Source organism: Asparagus officinalis, chromosome 10, assembly GCF_001876935.1.
Source record: "Asparagus officinalis chromosome 10, Aspof.V1, whole genome shotgun sequence".
NCBI classification, from domain to species: domain Eukaryota; kingdom Viridiplantae; phylum Streptophyta; class Magnoliopsida; order Asparagales; family Asparagaceae; genus Asparagus; species Asparagus officinalis.
Window position 1 is genome coordinate 1,838,354 of NC_033803.1, and position 16,488 is coordinate 1,854,841.

Consider the following 16,488-nt stretch of genomic DNA (forward strand, 5'->3'; position numbering starts at 1 on the left):
CTCTCTCTCTCTCTCTCTCTCTCTCTCTCTCTCTCTCTCTCTCTCTCTCTCTCTCTCTCTCTCTCTCTTGACTGTGATTTATGATGTTTCAATGTGTTACAAAGAGATCTGGTGTTACATGTACATACAATAATAGAGAGATAACTTCGTTTGGAGATAAAAGATCAACATGCTAATAAAAACTACAGGAATGATTGGAGATAATAAGTGGAGTACTAACCTTCTCTAAGTAAGAGGGTGCATCTGCAATTCACCCAAAAATAAATTTCGTAATTCGAGCGATTCAAAATTATCTTAAATTTACACGTGTCAAAAATCCAGTGAACAAAGAAAAGAAAGAGCCTTCTCATATTAAGACACCGTGATTGGACATATAGTCTCAAAAAACAACTGTATTTTTCCTTAGCGTTTTAGGTACCTTGGAGGTGGGTCATGAGTAGGATCTTTGCTAACGTTTGCTGAATCTTGATCACTTTGACAAGTTTCACAATCTTGGAGCACTGCCTGCCAACCAAAAGCATCAAGCTCAGCACAATTATTATCATATGACTGTGTAAAAAGATATGAAATGACAATGACAGCCACCAGCTATTAGTGGCATATTCGACAAGTAACTAAGATTATTAGTGGAAGAAGATGCAGTAGAATATGGAATCTATAGGATCTTTCTCTTTCATGACAAGAACTTTGATGTAGGCAGGGTTTGGATTGTAGCTGCTAATGGATTCCATTTGGGTATCAAGATGAAATATCTTTGGACAATCATCTCCCATTGGCTTGGTTTTGTTTTAGGAGTTTTAAAAGTTCAGCTGACTTACTACAGCCTTTCCTTTGTGATCATTTAAAAGTAAAGAATTCTAAAGTGTTTAGAAAGCTAAAATATCCCCTTCTAGAATCCGGAATCTGGATCTAAATACTAATATAAAAGATGAATAGGACTTTTGTCATTTGCACCTAGATATGTGCTTTTATGTAGACAAATATACATATCATATTGAGTAAGTTGCACTAAAATGGCCTACTGTTTCCTTCTTTCTCACTTAAATGACCTCAGTTGTAAAACGTTTCAAATAAATATCTAAAACTTTACAAATGTTGCAACTTCATGGCCTAAAGTTCAGAACATTAGTGATCTGTTAAAAGATGATGAGAATGTTCCCATGTAAGGGGGTCATGTGATACTACGAGGCCGTTGTTTACCCCTATATGTCTCTAACTCACAATAAACTGCCCTCAAATTATATTACACTCATTTCTCCTCAATTTAGACCTAAAGCTCACATTTTTTCCCCATTGTCTCTCCTCATTCAATGCAAGGAAACATGAAGGGCAAGCTTAAGAGAAGTTCAAGCTCAACATCAAGCATAGGGGTGTCGATGAGAAAGAGACGAGGGATTTGCTATTGTCAGGCTATGGCTCATCTTGAAACAACTTAGACCAAAGAAAAATCGGAAGTTCTTTACCTGACTAAGTATAGAGGTGGTTCTAAGTGCAAGTATTTTGAAGGGTATGATAAAGTTTTTCCTCCCCAAGCTTAATCTGTGATCAACAAGTTGCTATGTGATAAGGTGGAGCTGAGATTTGATTTGAAGAATAAGGATGGATAGAAATTGATCTTATTAGAGGATAAACTGAGAGAAAAGAAGATGCAGTTGAAGAATGGAGAGATGAAATTGATGGAGATGGAAGATAATTTGAGAGTTGGAGAGAAAAACAAGAGAAATCAATAACTTTTGAGGGATAGCGAGCAAAAAATGTCTTTTTTTTTACGAGAAAAATATAACGGCATTGGCATTTTTTTAGTGGAAAAAAAGTAAGGTTATTAAAGTGAAAAGTTCTAAAGGGGGGTCATTTAAGTGAAAAAGAGGGACATGTAATTTAACCTATCATATATTTCCATTTAAGATATAAGGGTATCAATAATTTTATACTATTCGAAATAGCATAATAAATATCCAAGTATCTGAATGAATGCCATACATGTAAATGTTGAACAATAGAAAATTGTAGAATAAATATCCAAGTATCTGAATGAATGTCATACATGTAAATGTTGAACAATAGAAAATTGTAGAATAAATATCCAAGTATCTGAATGAATGCCATACATGAATGTTGAGCAATAGAAAAATGTAGAATAAATATCCAAGTATCTGAATGAATGCCATACATGTAAATGTTGAACAATAGAAATTTGTAGAATAAATATCCGAGTAACAAAGATATGAGTGAAGAAGATATACTAGAAAATCTTATATTATCTTTCTCTTTCATGACCAAAAAACTTTGATGTAGACAAAGCTTGGACTGTAATTAGTAATGCATTCCATTTGGGTATGAAGATGAAATATCTTTGGACAATCATTTCCCATTGGCTTGGATTTGTTTTGGGAGTTTTAGACGTTCAGCTTACATGGTACTCCACCCAAGCTAATCAATTGGAAACAATTAAGAAGTATGGTATACTATAATGATTTAATTAACATAGGAGATAAACCTTAACATAGATGAATCGAGAAATAGAATTCATTTAATTACCCCAAAATTTTAGGAGAAGTAGAATTCATATCAACAACTTACCAAAAGCCAAGGGCAATCATCTGACCCTTTCTCCATAAGTTCAAATCCACATTTTCCCTCCAACCTCAAAACTCAAACTACTCCATCTTCAAGTTAAATCTCTTAGTAGAAACACTAAGCAACTTATTAAGAGACATCCCCTTCCCTCTACTCTCCTTCTTCATCTCATACCTATGCTTAATCCTATCATCAAGCTTATACCCTAAAAAAGCAGGAAACCCCATCAACTCTCCAACATCCCTCTCCATTTCCTCAATCAAAAACTCCATCTTCTTCTCCAATGACACCCAATTATACTGCAAAATCTGCGGATGCTTCTTGCTCATCTTCAACAAGTCCTCGCAAGAGAACCCGTAGCTTAGAAACAGAGAAACCACCATTTGCAAATTCTTGCAGCTCGTTCTTGTCACAGACCCTAATGCAATAGCCAATTCTTTCGTTTGGTGTTTGTATCCGATCTTTATAAGAAAACCCAGTTTTTTCGATAGGTTTTTCTCGAATGAGAGGCTTAGGAAAGTCGGCGCCTTGATCAAGAACTTGAAGATTTCTTCGGTGTTGAGGCTGCATTGGGTTAAGAATTCGATTCGGGGTTTGAGCTTTCGCTCTTTGCTGACACTGAAGATGTTCGGATAGACTAGCGCCATTTTGAGTATTTGTTCTCTAGTGAGGCCGATCGAGGTCCAGAAGTTGAGATGGGATCTAAAGTGTGACACAGTGTAAGCCAAAATTCCGGGTAGTTTTCTGATTAAAGTCGCAGCAGCGGATTCCTCTCCGTCGGCGAGATCGATCAGAAAGTTAATTCTTGGAATCAATTGGGTTTGGAGATCGAGATTCAGGATTGCCGGTCGCCGGAGAATGATCTCAGGAGAGCCAAATCGCTGCAGAAAGAGGAGAACTTCCTCTAACTCCCGAATCTGCATTCCATCAAACACCTTGCCTACGTTCACACTGTTGATGACGTGGGCGAGTTTTTCTTCAGGAATTCCACGCTCCAATAGAAGATGAATCCTCTCAATTGAGTTTGATGGGTTCGTTGATATCAGCAACCTCTCGAGCTTCTCTTGTTGGATTTCTCCAACTAAGTGCTTCTGAATGAAATCGAGCAATGGGTCGAATTCAGGGGAAGTTAGAATCTCGGGTCGACGAGAGATTGCGCTTTCAGTGATTCTAAGAGATCGCAGCTGTGATATTCTGCGGTTTAAAGATTCTGTAGATGAGAGCTCGATCTGAGGATGGGTTTGAAAGAGGAGATCGATTTGGGACTCAGAGAGGCCGAGTTCGTGGAGGATGAATGTGGAGTTAGCGGCGGCGGCCGAGATGGTACTTGGGGTGATGGGTTTTTGCTTGAAGAAGAAGAAAGGTTGGATTTTGTTGAAGGAGAGAGAGGAGATTTTGGATTTTGATGAGAACAGCGCTGAGGTTGGGGGAGAGAGGAGAGCAGAAATTGAAGAAGATGAAGCCATCGCGCGCGCGCGACTCATCGCACTCGGAGAGTTGCGGCCATTTATAGGATAAGTATCCTATGGGCTTTAAGAAAGGCCCAACAGAAGGTAAGAGCCCATAGCAACTTTCCATACTGATTGGGCGCCTAAAGTCCTGGAGGATTGGGTTGTGTGTGAACTCAACTTCGTCAAATTCAGAGCAAAAAACTGAATTTTGCAAAATAGTGGATTTACTTTTAATAATATAATTTAGGGTAGGGTTAAAATACACACATGGTGTAACTTTTTAGTCACATATGCCTATAAAAATATATTTTTGTCCATCTATATTGTAAATCTAAACTGTTCATTTGTTGTCTACGTGTCATTAAATCTAAATGGATAAAAAATAACGTGGTTTGAAAAATTCTTATTTTATAATCAAAGCGATTCAAAAATAAACGTCTAAGACCATTAGAGGCCGTTCATTCCTAGGTTATCAGATGTATAAACTAAAAAAAATTTATTGGAGCCATGCGGTATGTGATTTCCGTAAAGTTTTAAATGCATAGGTCACAACCAAAATTATTGCAGACACTCCATAATCAAAGATACAGAGAATCTCCTCTCTTATCAACACAAGTATTAACTTTTATCAAATCCATTGTCAATTGTTATAGCTTTGATATTCATCCAAACCATCGTATCTAGATATGTATTATTAAGTTCATACTTTTACTTACTAAAATCGTTCAACGTATTGACTTACACACTACTAAAACCTTCAACACGTTGACGCTTGCATCAACAATCTCAAGCAAAACCAACAACAATCAAACGCAAAATCACATATATACACACACCTTCCCCATTGATTTCTCACCATCTCCAACAAAAAAAAGGAGGGGAAAAGGGAGAGAGAGAAATATAATAATAATACAAAAAAACCCTAAACCCTGATCCCCTTCCTCCCCCTCGGCGACGCCGGAGTTATCCTATAAACGTGCTCCTCTCCGGTGAACTCATCGACCCTAACCACCCACCGGCTCTTCGCCCTCTCTGATCTCCTCCTCTCCCCCCTGCAGACCCTGAGCCCTCCTCCTATCGGCAACAAATCCACCCTCGAGTCCTCCCCATTAACACCTTTATTAATATTCCTCGCACAGCTGAAGGCATTGCATCCTACGACTAAACCTCCGTTGCCCTCTGCGGCCTCAAACACCCTCTCCTGATCCCTGAGCCGGCAGTCGACGAGCACGAAGTCTGCGGACTTGAATTCATCCGAAATGAGCTCGAACGCGTCGCCTACGACGAGCTGAACGAGGTTCCGGTTTGCGTTAACATTGCCGACGGATTCCAGAGAGGGCTGCAGATCGTCGGGGCTGCTGAGGATGGCTCGTTCCCCTGTGCAAAGATTCAAGAGTTAGACGGTTTGAATTCACCCGTTGCAGAATGCAAATCTTATCAGAACAACTCATGTACGTATCGTATCATCACGCATGTGATTGATTTGAATCGCGACAAGATGTTTTGAAGCAACTTGACGGGATGTTCTGATAAGATTTGTACTCTCGTTTATTTTGTTCGAAGGATTCCAGGGATTTCGCTTACGGATTTGAGAGTGTGGAGGTAGGCTCTGGTGGCGTTCTCTACGGACCAAGCCATTAGTTAGAGAAGCGTACGTCGGGGATGAGCGAGATTTGGTGGAGACCGATGAAGGGGGTGGTGGTGGGATTTTATAGAGGGGGGAGGAGGGTAGAGGAGTAATAATATTTGGGTTCTGCTTGCAATTGTTTGATTGTTGCAAGTTGGGGCCTCTGCTTTTATAACGGTGTTTGTGGTTTTATCACTTGGACTGCAGTTTTTGCAGCAGATAATGAGGATCGGTAGAGACTCAGAAATACAGAACGTACGGTGCAGAATGTAGCTCTAAGTAGGATACATGGTTAATTGCAGATAAATCTTTTTGTATTCTGACGCAGCGCGGAAGTAATAGCCTCGGAATCTACCAAGGAAAATCTTCGAATCCACGAAGAGCTTCGAATCCACGAAGAAATATTGAGAAAAAAACGAAATTTTTATTAATCAAAAGTATGCCTCTAGGTAGGGGTGCATTCGGTCCGGATACGGCTCGGATATGATGCTTACCATATCCATATCCGCTTACCCATCTCGGATACGGATACGGATACGGATATACCTCGGTAAGAAAAACTTATAACCATATCCGCTAAAATCGGATACGGTTACGGATATACATGCGGATATATAAGCGGATATGCATGCGGATACAAAACAGATATGAGAAAACTAGATAGTATTGAGAAAAACATAGTTCATGTGATACAAAAAAGTTCGTTAATATATCCATTATAACTAAATAGTTAAGATTAGTCATCTTGATCATCAAAATTAACCACAAATCCATAATCTAAGAATCGAAACAATCGTAAGAGTATGACTAATATGTATTCGGATATTTCGGATACGGATACGGATATTTCACTACAAAACCATATCCATAACCATATCCTATCGGTTATAGATTTGAGTAACCATATTCGTATCCTAACGGATACGGTTACGGATATTTCATCGGATACGGATACGGTTTAGCACCCCTACCTCTAGGGCTTACAATACTCTTCTTAAATAGAAAAAAAAAGAAACAAAACTCCTACAAGGACTCAAACTCTACCAAAAATAGTAAAAGAATTTCTAAAATATTAAAACTCCTAAAAAGACTCCTTATTACTAGGAAAGTCCACCGGTCAAATCTGAGATCAAATTGGATTTGTTTCCTAAACAAAACAGACTCTTAAAATATTACTAAAAATAGTAAAAAACAGACAAAAGTGCAAATATCTCTCAAACCGTGATTTCTCAAAAACATGCTTTGTAGTAGACTATTCAACCAATCGTCGCGCGCATTGCAATATTAAACGAACTCCCAAGAGGAGATCCCTCCTTGTTTATCTTAATACAGGATCAAGCTAATAAACAACCATTAATCTATCATCAGGGGACCATTAATAAACAACCGTTAATCTACCAAGCAGTGCCTCGTTCAAGAACAATCCTTTCATAATCAGGATTTGAATCCTCTTAATTAGACATCTCGTGCGCATCCTTATATTTCTTATTTGGCAATAAAAAAAAGATTGTTGGTTTATTATTTGGGATCCAATTCTGGCATCCTATTATCGTTTGACAAAGGGTTAAGTGAGGGGTTAAAGAGACTTAACCTTTTTTTAACCCGCTAAACACAAAAAATCTATACAAGAGTTAAAGTGAGTCAACCCTCCATAGTTTGCCAAACATAAAAAATATAGGAGGGTTAAGCTAACCCCTCCAGAGAGATTAAAATAAGGGATTTACTACTCCTATTTAGAAGGATTAAGAGTTAATCCTTCTAATTATAAATAAAATAGTCAAAATCCTTGTTATCCCTAAACACTAAAAACGATCATAATGGATAAAATAAAACTTATATAATGAGTTAATAATTTAGTCTTTCGGATTATCGAATAGATTAACTATGTTAATTCTTCTCATTAATCCCTCTTCCTTAACACCTTTACCAAAGGGGCTTTGGGACTCCCGGCAGAATATCCTCTTACATATTCTTAACCGATGAGATCGCATTATCAATATTGCATGTCGCTTTTACATTTGACATTACAGGAGCAAAAAAAAGTGTTTCAGAATAAACTTACAAACAAACATTTATAAATTCTGTTAAATTAATACGCTTACTAAATTCTCCTATAAAATCATCTGTGTTAATTTCTTGCATAAACTAGTCCAAAAATATTCAAATTAAAATGAGCTGTAGAGACTTCCCCCTTGATTTGATCAGACAAAACTCTGTAGAAATGTTGAGATCTCCACGCCAATGCACGCGTCTCCGCAGACAACGCAACACTCTCCCATGTTCCTTTTGGTTAGAAACAATTAATTAGCAAAAATATTATTTACACGCATTGTAATGCTTTAAACGGTAATTAGTTTTTTTTGCCTATAATAGACTGGATTAGATGAATAGTTAACTTCATTAAGCTACCTACAGTCGACTGAAAAAATAGTCAGTTGCTTGAAATTTTGTGCTAGATAATGTGGTGTATATGAGCACCGTATATGTTAGTATTGATTCTGGAGGCAGACAAATCTGAGCTACCAAAAGATAATCAACGAACTTGGGTTCGAGCCGATTGAATAGTATTATTAATTAATTGTTCTTTTAAAATAAACACTTGGCCGATTGAGCTCATTATTGTTAAATATAATGATAGATTATATCATCTGTCCTATAATTGGTTCTATGAATTTAGGGTCCCATAATTTTATTTTTTAGGTAGAAATTAATTTCTCTTATAAAATTAAATTCTGAAATACAGTTAATCGGCCCCACATGTATCCCATGGCAATAACAAACAGAATCCGTCAGCAGTAGGTAGTCTACGAACAATATGTCTCATAATTATATAATATTATTGACCAGTTATATAATGCTAAATCTCAAGGCAAATTACATTATTCAATTCTTCACAAAATTTAATTAATTCCAATTTGCCCGCAGTTTAAATAATTTTACTCATTCTGCTCTGCTTCTGTTTGTGCATGCAGAGTAGAATTGAAAATGGAAGATTACCGTGTGGGTTAGGTTGTAGTTTACGCATTAAATTGAAACAAAAGTTATGTGCTTAAGGGATTTGATCATCTAGATTTGTTAATATACAGCTATACTTAGAATAGTCATTGAAGGAAGAGTTAATTACTTAATTACTCAATAAATAATCGTTTGTCATATTTATTTAAAAGAAAACATAGAAGGATATTGGTGATCAAATTAATAATGAGCTCCATAATAATTCTCAACACACTCAAACTATTGAATATAAAATTAAATAATTACAAAATTGCAGATTTACAATGTGGAAGTGAAAGGAAACAGAACAATCCAAGGTATCTCCTCTTTCAACTGGGCTTTCGTCCAGTTCTAGTCAAACCAATGATGGAGGAGCAAAGCCCATTATCTAATCCATATGGGACCGTGGGGACAACGCCATTGGCATGTTGTGCACAGCGAAAATTTCGGTAGAGGTTCTGATGCACAGTAAGAGAGAAAGATCCCAATAAGAATTCTCGTCTCACCAAGCAAACAAGAATCTGAAGCGAATATCTCAACAAAGTGAGATATCGTCTCTTCCTCTCATCAGTTCTAGGTCTGACCTGTCGAGTGATCCTAAAAACTATTAGAATGGCCACAAACACAAACAAACCAGTTTTACGTGGTTCGGCAAACTGCCTACGTCCACGGGGCAAGGAGGGGGGAGATCTACTATTAGAGGGAGATAATACAACTAGGGTTTACAATCACTTTATCTAAACCCTCACACAAAATCTCAGATCCCTCACACAAATATCTCTCTTAAAAGAGCCAAAGGCTCCAAGCACAAAGCTACACGCTATCCTTTTCCTCTGCCTTGTACTCGTACAGCCACAACTGCTCAAGAAGAAGAAAAAAAACCGACTTTGCCTTTTGCTGCCACCCTCTCTTTGCTACAAAACCCTAGGCCGAAATTACATAGGTATTTATAGGAAAGGACTTAGGTGGGCCGCACACTGATTGCTTCCGTGTTCGTGGATATGTGGCCCCACCACGAGATGCGTGAACTCCAAAAACACGTTCACATCTTCCATGCAAATTTTGTGGCCCCCACACATCCCAATAATTCTCCACATCGGCGAAGTTTTCCCAAAACTGAGCCGACACCAACCAAACCAAATGTCTCACTTGTTGCGTTCAGTACGAAGTGAAACAATTCACGATAATGGACTCTACCCACAACAAGTCAGAACCCAAATGAGAATGCAAACACTCTCCAAATGTCGGTATCAACTCACAAAATCGATCTCACCCCCATCAAATTCTAACCCAGCTGCATCATAAAGACTGCCTACGTATCCTCTTGCTAAAGGAATCAAGTCGAACGTAGTTCACCAAATGGCCTCCAAAGTCCTCAATCCACTAGAAGAGTTCACAACCCTTCTCTAACATTATCAATTCTGTGGCTGATAGCACCTCCAATGGCCTCAAACACATCCACCTAAGATGAACCAATGGCCATATCCAAACTACCATTCGGTCCGGATACGGCTCGGATATGATGCTTACCATATCCATATCCGCTTACCCATCTCGGATACGGATACGGATACGGATATACCTCGGTAAGAAAAACTTATAACCATATCCGCTAAAATCGGATACGGTTACGGATATACATGCGGATATATAAGCGGATATGCATGCGGATACAAAACATTTATGAGAAAATTAGATAGTATTGAGAAAAACATAGTTCATGTGATACAAAAAAGTTCGTTAATATGTCCATTATAACTAAATAGTTAAGATTAGTCATCTTGATCATCAAAATTAACCACAAATCCATAATCTAAGAATCGAAACTATCGTAAGAGTATGACTAATATGTATTCGGATATTTCGGATACGGATACGGATATTTCACTACAAAACCATATCCATAACCATATCCTATCGGTTATAGATTTGAGTAACCATATTCGTATCCTAACGGATACGGTTACGGATATTTCATCGGATACGGATACGGTTTAGCACCCCTACCTCTAGGGCTTACAATACTCTTCTTAAATAGAAAAAAAAAGAAACAAAACTCCTACAAGGACTCAAACTCTACCAAAAATAGTAAAAGAATTTCTAAAATATTAAAACTCCTAAAAAGACTCCTTATTACTAGGAAAGTCCACCGGTCAAATCTGAGATCAAATTGGATTTGTTTCCTAAACAAAACAGACTCTTAAAATATTACTAAAAATAGTAAAAAACAGACAAAAGTGCAAATATCTCTCAAACCGTGATTTCTCAAAAACATGCTTTGTAGTAGACTATTCAACCAATCGTCGCGCGCATTGCAATATTAAACGAACTCCCAAGAGGAGATCCCTCCTTGTTTATCTTAATACAGGATCAAGCTAATAAACAACCATTAATCTATCATCAGGGGACCATTAATAAACAACCGTTAATCTACCAAGCAGTGCCTCGTTCAAGAACAATCCTTTCATAATCAGGATTTGAATCCTCTTAATTAGACATCTCGTGCGCATCCTTATATTTCTTATTTGGCAATAAAAAAAAGATTGTTGGTTTATTATTTGGGATCCAATTCTGGCATCCTATTATCGTTTGACAAAGGGTTAAGTGAGGGGTTAAAGAGACTTAACCTTTTTTTAACCCGCTAAACACAAAAAATCTATACAAGAGTTAAAGTGAGTCAACCCTCCATAGTTTGCCAAACATAAAAAATATAGGAGGGTTAAGCTAACCCCTCCAGAGAGATTAAAATAAGGGATTTACTACTCCTATTTAGAAGGATTAAGAGTTAATCCTTCTAATTATAAATAAAATAGTCAAAATCCTTGTTATCCCTAAACACTAAAAACGATCATAATGGATAAAATAAAACTTATATAATGAGTTAATAATTTAGTCTTTCGGATTATCGAATAGATTAACTATGTTAATTCTTCTCATTAATCCCTCTTCCTTAACACCTTTACCAAAGGGGCTTTGGGACTCCCGGCAGAATATCCTCTTACATATTCTTAACCGATGAGATCGCATTATCAATATTGCATGTCGCTTTTACATTTGACATTACAGGAGCAAAAAAAAGTGTTTCAGAATAAACTTACAAACAAACATTTATAAATTCTGTTAAATTAATACGCTTACTAAATTCTCCTATAAAATCATCTGTGTTAATTTCTTGCATAAACTAGTCCAAAAATATTCAAATTAAAATGAGCTGTAGAGACTTCCCCCTTGATTTGATCAGACAAAACTCTGTAGAAATGTTGAGATCTCCACGCCAATGCACGCGTCTCCGCAGACAACGCAACACTCTCCCATGTTCCTTTTGGTTAGAAACAATTAATTAGCAAAAATATTATTTACACGCATTGTAATGCTTTAAACGGTAATTAGTTTTTTTTGCCTATAATAGACTGGATTAGATGAATAGTTAACTTCATTAAGCTACCTACAGTCGACTGAAAAAATAGTCAGTTGCTTGAAATTTTGTGCTAGATAATGTGGTGTATATGAGCACCGTATATGTTAGTATTGATTCTGGAGGCAGACAAATCTGAGCTACCAAAAGATAATCAACGAACTTGGGTTCGAGCCGATTGAATAGTATTATTAATTAATTGTTCTTTTAAAATAAACACTTGGCCGATTGAGCTCATTTAATTTCATCTGTCCTATAATTGGTTCTACGACTTTAGGGTCCCATAGTTTTATTTTTTAGGTAGAAAGTAATTTCTCTTGTATAATTAAATTCCGAAATACAGTTAATAGGCCCCACATGCATCCCTCGGCGATAGCAGACAGAATCCGTCGGCAGTAGGCGGTCCACGAACAATATGCCTCCTAATATATATAATATCATTGACCAGTTATGCAATGCTAACTCCCAAGGCAAATTACATTATTCAATTCTTCACAAAATTTAATTAAATCCAATTTGTCCGCGGTTTAAATTATTGTACTCATTCTGATCTGCTTCTGTCTGTGCATGCAGAGTAGAATTGAAAATGGAAGATTACCGTGTGGGTTAGGCTGTAGTTTACGCATTAATTAAGGACAAATTTTCAAAACAGACTGGTTTTGAAGTTTATTCCCAAAAACATACATGTTTCCAACTTAATTTTAAAAACCGACCCAGTTGACTGAAACTGGGTCGTTTTTTAAAAAAAAAAAATTCACAAACTTCACGGGAGAGTTCAACTCCTGTGAAGTTTGTGAACTTTTTTTTTCCAAAAACCGACTCAGTTTCAGTCAACTGGATCGGTTTTTGAAATTAAGTTGGAAACAAGTCTTTTTTTGGGAATAAATTTCAACACCGGTCTGTTTTGAAAATTTCTCCCATTAATTAAATTGAAACAAAAGTTATGTGCTTAAGGGATTTGATCATCTAGATTTGTTAATATACAGTTATACTTAGAATAGTCATTGAAGGAACAGTTAATTAATTAGTTACTCAATAAATAATCGTTTGTCATATTTATTTAAAAGAAAACGTAGAAGGATATGGGTGATCAAACGAATAATAATTCTCTAATGTTCAAATTGCACATTTCTATGAGCTCCATAATAATTCTCAACACACTCAAACTATTTGAACATAAAATTAAATAATTACAAAATTGCAGATTTACAATGTGGACGTCAAAGGAAACAGAACACTCCAAGGTATCTCCTCTTTCAACTGGGCTTTCGTCCGGTTCTAGTCAAACCGATGATGGAGGAGCAAAGCCCATTACCCAATCCATATGGGACTGGAGCCTATGAGTCAGCCTGTGAGTTCTCTTGAGTTGATTTGGGCAAGTAGGTCAAGATTGGTGTGTATCGAGTTCACAATATGTTGCGCTCAAATTTCCATCCGAAATATGATTCATGTGTATTTAAGAGAGAAGAAACTTCAATTGTAAGGTGCAATCACTTAAGCTTCGAGGATAGTCGTGCGATGATCTACATCATAAATAGAAAAATTATAATTCCTTAATTAACTCTTCTAATCACCCGTAAATGAAGTAGATCACCCCTCTCTACAGGATGTTCTGATCGAACCGCTTGCTCGATTTGAAAATGAAATGAATGCTTTCACTTGTTAGAGCCTTGGAGATGGCCTTCAAACAATAGGACGAAATGCCCACAACACGTCGTGCCAGTCTCAACAAAACTATGACGTTCAATATTCATGACTCGAGAATCAAACTTTAGCTGATATTATTATTCCCTTAGGGAAAAATGCTTCCAGCCCCCAAAAGCCAAGTGAACGTGCTTCCCACCCCCATGACTTGGTCAATGGGTGTTTTACCCCTAAAAATAAAGAATCTGTTCTCTGAGCCCCCAAAACACAAAACCCAAGACATTAAAACATGTGAAGACCATAATACTCTTCTCTCTCTCTTTCTTTTTTTATTAAAATATGATAGGGGATTTTTTTATTATTTTTGTTCTCTATCTCTCTTTGTCATGATGTATCAAGAGGATAGTTGAAATGATTGATGAGGATTATTTTATTATTTTCGTTTTTTATTATTTTGGTTGTTTGTATTGGGAGGTTGTTAATGTTACGGGTTGATTGTTAAGGTTACGGGTTGGTTGTTAAGGTTAAGGGTTTGTTGTTAAGGTTGTGAATTTGTTGTGTAGGTTACGGATTTGTTGTTAAGGTTGCGAGTTTAATTGTTAAGGTTACGGGTTTAATTGTTAAGGTTACGGGTTTAATTGTTAGGGTTGCCTATCTAAAGATCTTCTTGGTACATCATGGTAAAGAGAGAGAGAGAGAGAGAAATAATAAAATAATCTCCCATCATATTTTAATAAAAAAAGAAAGAGAGAGAGAAGGGTATTATGGTCTTCACATGTTTTAATGTCTTGGGTTTTGTGTTTTGGGGGCTCAGAGAACAAAATCTTTATTTTTAGGGGTAAAACACTCATTGACCAAGTCTTTAGGGTGGGAAGCACGTTCACTTGGCTTTTGGGGGCTGGAAGCATTTTCCCCTTATTATTATCATCATCTGTGTGCGTTCCCTCATGTGCGTACAATGATTGGGGGTCTTTCCATAAATAATAGAGCGCTAGCTTCGTAATTCACAGAAATCCTTGGAGCCCGTACTTGGGTCTTATTAGGGTCGGCCCACTGTCCTTTTGAACGGTCGCGCTGGGATCCGCTTGCCCGCATATCATTGACGAAGAGTCACGGGGCTTTGATTCTGACGAGAGGTTGAGTCGACCTGAATTGATCAGGTGCGTGAACAGTGTAGACTGGAATTTTTTTGTATTATTTTAGACAAAAACATAGTTTTCAGACTTAAATGACTCAGATGAGACTTCAGATTTATGATACATCTCGACGAAAGAAAGAAAGAGAATATGCACATCTCGACACAAATCTTAAAGTTAGATGGATATTAATCATCAACTTTAATATTCGTGTTGACACCCGTGTCTAGGACGGTATACGCGACTACGCCTACATTTGATCCTACAGCACGAATACACCCGCGGATACGGTTAGTAAAACATGAGTGATATAAACCATATAAGGTTCGCATCCCATACACAATCCAACATGGCATGAAAATTCAGTGTGGATATTGATAACATATTGAAGACGAGAGACATGAGACAGCATAATCCTACGGCAATTCATGGATGGGTAGATTCCCTGCAGAATTGGTCGGATTTAGATTCGAATTATTCATTGTGTAATTATAATATTTTTAGTTTGGTGGGGTTTTTTTGTTAATTATATTTAATAATTTTTGATGCGTCTCCTTTTTCCTTGGTGTACGGTCAAGGTACAGCTAATGCTGCTGCCCTTGTGTAAGGATGTGTACCATGTATTTCAATTTTTAGTATGTAAACTATAAGGTTGTTCTACAAGGACCCAAATCCATGGGACCAGGAGGGGACAGGTGAGGTGTCACCTCCTGGTTGCATGATCTACTGTTCATGAACAGTAGATAATGCAACCAGGAGCCTCCTGGTCCCATGGATTTGGGGTCCCCATGAAATTTTTCTTTAGGAAGGGTTGTTCTACAGGACCCAAATCCATGGGACCAGGAGGGGACAGGTGAGGTGTCACCAGGAAATAACTACATTAACGCTGCATATGTCAGGGGTGGCAGGAATCTACAGCTTGGCATTTTGTTAATGCAGGATAGAACTTGAGTACGTTGTGTTAATTATTTATTTGTTTTCTTTTCAAAAAAAAATTTATTTATTTGTTTTTGGGGGAAAAGAGGGCCTCAGCCCTACACAAATGCGGACAGAAAAACACAGGAAATCGAAGCGACTCTTCTACAAATTATTCAAATTCCAACCATTTCTTAGCTGCAACGCAGAACAAATGAGTAGCACGAGACTAATTTGGGGGAGGGGAATTTTAGGAAATGGTTTGGGCATGTTTGGGCTACATTGATTTCTAAACTATTATACCTGAATTTCACAGCATAATATTTGGTCAAATGAGGATCTGAATCAGTGACTCTGTATCCGAACTCTGAGCTTGAGAACCTGTTAACTGAACATCCGGGTCTGAAAACCTCAAATCTAACATACAAACTTGCACTCGATGTCGAGCTTTCAAGCTGGAAGGAAAACAAAGCAGATTACATAAATAACAACATATATATGCTTTATACAAAGACAGCATATTTCACATGAAAACTCAGTTTCTAAATAACACATAATTTAGGGTCCCAACCGCAAAAGTAGGAAAAGAGAACAAGGAGCTATCACTGAAGAAGATACCAGGAACAACAAATCCTAGATATGTTGCAACACACAACCACTCTTTATTCTTCATTAGCTTCTTCCTCATCACCTCTAGCCTCCTCGTCGCTTCCCGCTGAATTCTCTCTA

At 37.3% G+C, this 16,488-nt stretch overlaps 1 protein-coding gene and 1 long non-coding RNA gene across 2 annotated transcripts; both read right to left on the reverse strand.

The window, feature by feature from the left end:
• Positions 13 to 4,043, reverse strand: LOC109825608 (transcription termination factor MTERF8, chloroplastic). Its single transcript, XM_020392469.1, has 2 exons — positions 2,581 to 4,043; positions 13 to 504 (listed from the first exon to the last, which is right to left on the reverse strand). Exon 1 carries the CDS (start codon positions 4,041 to 4,043, stop codon positions 2,658 to 2,660), a length of 1,386 nt encoding a protein of 461 aa, XP_020248058.1. The 3' UTR covers positions 13 to 504; positions 2,581 to 2,657.
• Positions 16,113 to 16,488, reverse strand: LOC109824972. Its single transcript, XR_002242863.1, has 2 exons — positions 16,378 to 16,488; positions 16,113 to 16,214 (listed from the first exon to the last, which is right to left on the reverse strand). It is a non-coding gene; the product is annotated as an uncharacterized LOC109824972 (long non-coding RNA).

What these genes read in the sequence shown, in the direction of transcription:
- LOC109825608 (XM_020392469.1), bottom strand. Translation starts at nt 4,043, where the DNA reads ATGGCTTCATCTTCTTCAATTTCTGCTCTCCTCTCTCCCCCAACCTCA.